A 7,084-nucleotide genomic window follows, 5' to 3' on the forward strand; every position below is an offset into this window, starting at 1 on the left:
CATTTAATTTGGGACAAAAACTGCAAGATGGAAACCAGGCGGTGGGATGTGGAGACAAGAAAATTATTGGTTGCAGAAAATAGTCCATCACATAAATATTTAAAATATATATATAATTCATTTAATATAAATATTTAAAATTTTTAATTTAATATTAAACTAAAAGAGTTGACAGGCCATTAATTTGTGGAAAATTTGGCCTGTGTCCCTTGATTATCATCAAACGCAAATTAAAAACTCAGATTCTTTTTTGTCTATTAATTTAATTTCAATTCCACCGCTAAATGCCTATTGTATTATCAGATTAAATTTATCTTACGTTTGATTAGAAGTATAAATATATTAATAGCTAAAATATAATATGTTATTGAAATATCAAAATGATATAATTTAATCCCATATAGAATATAGGATAAGTTAAACAAGTTATAATTTTAATTTAATCTCAATATGTTAAATAAAACACAGAAGTTTGTTTAATTCGTCTGTTTCAATTTATTTGATATCTACTATTAAAAATTTTAATAAAGAATTTAGACACTAGAGCTTTAAGCTATTCCAAACAAAACTTGTATATTTGAAATTTATATTTGAAATATTATAATCACAATAATTAACAATTAAAAATGTATATAAAAAACTTAGTTGACTCATAAAATACTAACTATATGACAAAACTATAACAATTAATGAAAATTGAGACGGAAAAAGTATTTAATTATAACGCATATATGGTAAAAGAAGATGATGAAAGATTTGAGAAGAAACATAGTACTAATGCAATTTTGAATAATTAATAATATTCCCATGAGATTACTTGACCATCATATATAATATTTTAATTTCCCATTCCCAATTTTGTTTCATAATGATAATAGACAATTTTGTTATCTATTTAGTAAAAGAGAAATTAATTAGATAGATAAGCAAGAGATAGAAAATACTCATCATGAATATGGACGATACATCGACGATGGGTCAAATCCACCATGCCTATTTTGTTTATTGTGACTATTATCATGATCATCCTGGTTCGTCATTCTGTTGCACCCTATTTGTTGTGTAATTGAAGTACCAGCACCTAAATTCAAATAGACCATCCTGGAGTCTAGATTGAGGTTATTACCTCCCACATTGGTCGTGTTGCTCGTGCTAGAACCATGATCTTCGTTGTTTATAGGTTGGAATATCGCGGTGGAAGATGGGACGTTGTTTGTATTTTCTTCCTCTCGTGAAATTACCATAGCCGCGGATTGAACTAACTCAAGACATAGACGTAGTTTATTTGGTTCGATATGAGTTAGACCAGGGATCGCACCTTTGAATAAGAAATCGGAAGTTAGGGTTCGTAGAATGTCGAGCGGCGTGATCCCATCCATCGTTCTGACATTTGGATCTGCGTGGTGGTCTAGTAGGACTGCCACCATGTCGGGTGACACCATTTCCGATGCAATGTGGAGGGGGGTTTTGCCAGCTGGACCGGCCGGGTGGTTCACGTTGGCTGCACCGAGCTCGAGTAACGCTTTCACAACCTCCCGGCTACAATTCTCGACCGCGTAGTGTAACGCGATCGATTCATCGAGATTTAGTCCTTCTCCCATGACCATAAGTTTGACCAATTCCACGTCGGATGAGTCTAGGGCTCGTCTCATTCGTCGAATTTTTTGGTCCTCGAGCTCCGAGGCCGAACTTAAGTCGTGATGGTGATAGTGTTGGTGATGGTGAGAGATCAAGGATCTTCGCGCTAATGAAGTTTTTAGGCGAATTTCCTCGATTTTCGCGACAACGTCGATCGGAAGGTGTTTGGCTAGGATTTCAGGTGGAAGGCCTGATTTTGCAACCAAATGAGAACAAGTAGTCCAAAGTTGAGGCATGTCTTGTTTTCTTGAAGCAACTAAAACTTTCATCACATCCTCAATTGAAGTTTTCTCTACCATGCTTGTCAATTGCTTCTGCGGAATTGAACACAATAACTAAGCCTCAGTCTCAAACAAGTCGAACAAAATTAAATTAAAAAACAAGACTCACAAATGTCCCTAAATGTGATTTAGTTTTTCATACATTGACATATTTAGAAAGTTCTATCTTTCCAATCAAAAAGACAATTGATATATGTTTTTTTGTGCATAATCTTGATTATATATAGGGTAACATCAAATAATTCCATTTTTAATATAGGTTCATGGAACCAAATTAGGAAAGTGGATTTGATTGGGGATATATAAATCACTCTTGAAAGACATGACTCAAGAACCAAATCAAGAAAAAAAAGAAACTCCAAATCTTTAATATGAAATCAAGTGAAATGACACATCTAACAACAAGACTCCACTAAACATTGCTCGAAACCTTTAAAAACACGTTAGGAATCACATGGTGTTCAACAAATATTTTCAAAGAGTCGGAACAATCCGATAAAGTTAAATTAAACCTGAGTAAGCAACGCAAGTTGTTCAACACCAAAAGATCTAGCGGCTGAGAGTGTATCAAGTGCAAGATCAACGGCTGATGTGCAATGTGTATGCCAACAGTTCCTTTCACCACAATTAGGCCTTGGTTCATGTTTTTGTGGCACAATTGAAACTTGTCCACTATACAAAAATTGTAACATCAACAAAAAAACCTCATATCCTACCGAGTTCACAGGTATTACTACCTGTGAACTACTGGTAGTACTGGTCCGCGGGCTTCCAAAGCCCGCGGAAGGGTCTGGGCCGCCACCAGGCGACTCAGACCCGCAAAAGAATTTTCTAAACACAAGACTTCTAGCAGCTAAGATGCATCTATGAGCATGTACTAAACGACCTTCAACACTAAAAGTAACATCACTAAAAGCTTGACCATTGATGAGAAGATTTAGATAATCTAAAGAGAGAGTTTTTAAGGAATCTTCAAGAGTATTCATATTGTTTATAAATTGTATAGATGAGAGAAAAAAAAAATTTGGTGGATTTTAATTCACATAGTGGAAGATGATTTTGTGTTAGTTGTTATTTTTTTTTTCTAGTATAAGATGATGAAAGAAGTAGACTATTATTATTGTTATTTTTTGTGAGATTCTCTATTTTAGTGATGGAGTTTCTATTTTGCTATGAGGATAGATTTTATTTTTATTTTTTTGTGAGAGGGTGGGTGGGTGGGTGGCTATTATGGACGGCTGAGGTATTTAAAAAAAACATATTTAACATATAAAAATATTGATTTTTTAAATTTATTTATTTATTTTACCTGTTCTTGAAATATGTTATGACTTTACGTTATAACTCATCCTTATAATTTTAAGTTTGGGTGTGCTTAAGTTAGTAGTACTTTTTATCAATTTCTAATTGTAATAGATTTTCGAAATATGTTAAGATTTTACGCTTTAGTATACTTTTATAATTCTTTACTAGGTGTGGACATGCCTAAGATATCAATCGTTTTCACTTTCTGATTATACTACGGGGTCATATAGAATTGTACATTAAATATCATTGACAAATATTTCACTTACTGTACATATTTTTAATCTCTTAGTAATGATTTTACTTTCACTACTATCATAATGATGTATTGTTTAAAATTTAAGTGAAAATTAACTAAGTAATCCTTAATGAAACGATAATATATGATACAAATCTCAATATTAATAATATATGATATAAATTTAAATTAATCGGTTCAGTAAATTGATGTATGAGGGTAGGATAGGGAGATGGTCAATTTATGCCTAATTAAACATGCAGATCTTTCTTGGGAAGGTATTTAATTTAGTGATCTTGTGAATTAAAGGTTCTTGGAAAATGAAGTATAATTTAATTAAATTTGCTTACTGTTAGCCTATCTAGCTACCAAGTTTTTCTTTCATTAATTAATAGTAAATAGGTGCTATAAGCCTAGCTATAATTCTATGTGTAACTTTTATTTATTTTTTTCCTTTTGTCTACTTGTAAATCGTATGTATATTCGTCGTGATTTAACTGGATGAATGATGAGTTTATTTGAATTTAATATTTTTAGTATAAAAATATAAATTTATATTAAAAAGTTAAATAGTATTATATATGTTTGAGTTAAATTTGAATCTATATATTTATTACGGTATATCTTTTAAGTTATTTTTTTATATTGGTTTAAGTACGTCTAGTGAATTTGAAAAAAATTTTTTAAAAAAAAACGTTATGTACTTTTTTATTAATCTATGATATTACTTACTATATATTTTTTTATGTTAGATGCAAATCATAAATATGAATTAACCGATCTTAATAACTTAAAATGAAGAAAATATTACTTATTATATTGTATCTTTGTTCACACCCTTAAAAAATAAGTAGTAACTCATAAAATAATGAAACTTTAAGTTCTTAAATATTGTTTATATATATATTACTACTACACATATACTTTTACTTAATAACCCCTATATTATAGTAGCATAGGATAAGTTGGCACTTCCTCTAAATCCAACCTCCTGAATAGACGAAGAAGCGAAATCAGAATTTTTATTTTATAAATTTTAAATTTTTTTAAAATAAAAAATTTTAATTGTTATTTGTATATATTTAATCGTTTACAAAACCTGTTTTATATTCGAATCTCATTTAATGAAAAAAATTTTAAGATCGATCAATTCATATTCATGATTTGCATTTAATATAGAATTTTCTTTTTTATCTGTTGTTTGATATTTCATTAAAATTCGTCTAAATTTAAATTTATATTTAAAATTTCCTCTTTAAAGTATAAAACACTTTCTAATAAAAAAAATTCAAATTTAAAATTTTGAAAAAAATTCAAATTTAAAATTTCGAAAAAGATAGAAAAAACTCATTGTATAATTTGTTTAGGGCAATGAATTAGAGGGAAAATAAAAGAGATAAAAACAAAAGGGAAGAAATAGAAGGGCAGTGATTGACAACATATCACATACTGTCTAATGATTTGACATCCTCCGATTTGACGTTTGAATTGTCATTTCATCACATATCTCAACCTTTCTCCGAAATGGCGGAACTAGAAATTTTACTAATCGTATTAAGGAATTTAGAAATATATATTTTCAAAACATTATTATAGTTTATAAATCAATATAATATTTTATAGGGAAAATGCCAAGTATCTCTTAATTTATATTCAAAATTTCAGAGACACATTTATATTATATTAAAATTTTATTACCTCCTTAAACTTATTTTATAAGTAATTTTCTATCCCTTTTTAACCTACGTGACACTAATCTGGAAAAAAAGATCAACCAGCGTTGGGCACCATGTTGACTGTAAAGGGGTATGAAATTATTAATAAAATAAATTCAGGGGGTAAGAATCAGAAACTTTAAATTTTAAATCGTATCTACTTCAAAGTGGGAATTTTTAAAGAAAGATTAAATTTACTCGAGCTTCAACAAATATTAAATATCGAACAAAAAAAATATCACGAATATATATTATACATGTATAGAGTCTCTTTCATTAGGTTTATTTCTCTAGCTATTCTTTTTCCCTGAACTCAGGCTTTTATTTCAGCTATCTTTATCCCAAAAAAGTAAGGTCAAATGGGAAAAATAAAAAAAAAATTAGTAGTTTAATTTATTAATTAGCTATATAATTAACGAAATTTCAATTTCTCCATCTTATCTCTTATCCCACAATAAAAGAATAAACTTTTATTAAAGGTTATAATTGTACAAATGATAACGTTATATAAAGATAAAATGAAGAAATTAATTTTAAATAGTTTTATCGGATGAAGAAGCATATTATATATGATATCGCTTTACATAATGTGTGTTATTATTTTTTTTTTCATAAACATACTAAAAAGAAAAATATATCGAATAAAATGAGAGACTAATTAAGATATAATAAAATTTATATTTGATTCTCAACCTTTAGAATCTGGAGAAGACACATTGTATTTCTAATTAGAAAGGTCGGCCAATTTTGACACTATATAGTATAGACCAAAAATCTGACAAATTAAATTAGGGTTTGACAAAAAAAAATATCATCAACTACCCCTTCACATTAAAAAAAATTAAAATATTTTTATCTTAAATTTTAATGATTTCTTTGTTTCAATTAAAATATCTTTTTTTTAGTTTATCTTAAAAATTTATTAGAAAAATTATATTATGAATATAAGATAATAGTTTGTATATGTATATATATCAAAACAACTTTTTAGAGGCATATAACATTTTTAAAAATATTTTTAGTGAAATTGAGACGTACTCACTATGCAAATAGTATATGCTCTATTTTTTTTCTTTATCACTATGCATAATTAATTTGATATTATATTAAATTCAAGTTAATTGTATCCAATTATTTCTTTTTCACTGTATGTGTCACAAATTCTAGCTGAGGTCGAGAAATAAAAGATGACAAGTGTCCAATCTGGGTCGTGACTTGTTAGTGATGTAATGGTGAGACTGCTCTATTTATTATCAGAGTTTTTGAGTTTGAATTTTTAGGTATAGTGAAAATCTTATTGGAAACACAATCCCTAAATAAGCCTTTAATTGATGTGCGATTTAAATTTATTTAGAGCTCCGATAAAAACTTTAAATATCGAGTAAATTTTTACTTAATTTCAAAAAAAATGACAATTGGTAAACCAAGTGGGACAGGAATCAATTAATTTTTATATTAAAGTTATTATTATCTTCAACTATTTAAAAGAAAGTCACAAGTATTTTTTTGGATTCTATCTTTGACTCAAACAAAATTTCCTAATGGGGAAAAAAAAGTAGTAAAAAATATTTACTGTTATTTTCATGATCTTTTACCATATGACATTTGAAGAATATAATGATTTCGACTTCAAAATAATGATTCCAAAGCTTCCTAAAATTGATTTTAATTCTAGAGTTTTAAATTTCCAACTAGGGAAAGTAAGGAGTTAATTAGCTAGTAAGTAATTTTATACAATGTATATTGGCTTTATGAGTAATTATATGATAAAAACATTCTTTAGATTTTATAATGAGAAATAAGTCTTTAAGAGAGATGTAAAAATTACGAGAAAATGCACGAGTACTCCTTAACCTATATCTGAAATCTCAGAGGCACACTTATATTATACTAACGTTCTATTATCC

At 28.3% G+C, this 7,084-nt stretch overlaps 1 protein-coding gene across 1 annotated transcript; it reads right to left on the reverse strand.

Annotated features, from left to right (window-relative positions):
- Positions 1–824: 824 nt before the first annotated feature.
- Positions 825–3,082, reverse strand: LOC107032228 (regulatory protein NPR5). Its single transcript, XM_015233814.2, has 2 exons — positions 2,432–3,082; positions 825–1,952 (listed from the first exon to the last, which is right to left on the reverse strand). The coding sequence occupies exons 1-2, from the start codon at positions 2,903–2,905 to the stop codon at positions 948–950; spliced, it is 1,479 nt and encodes a 492-aa protein (XP_015089300.1). The 5' UTR covers positions 2,906–3,082; the 3' UTR covers positions 825–947.
- Positions 3,083–7,084: the final 4,002 nt, after the last annotated feature.

This window comes from Solanum pennellii, chromosome 10, assembly GCF_001406875.1.
Source record: "Solanum pennellii chromosome 10, SPENNV200".
Classification (NCBI taxonomy): Eukaryota; Viridiplantae; Streptophyta; class Magnoliopsida; order Solanales; family Solanaceae; genus Solanum; species Solanum pennellii.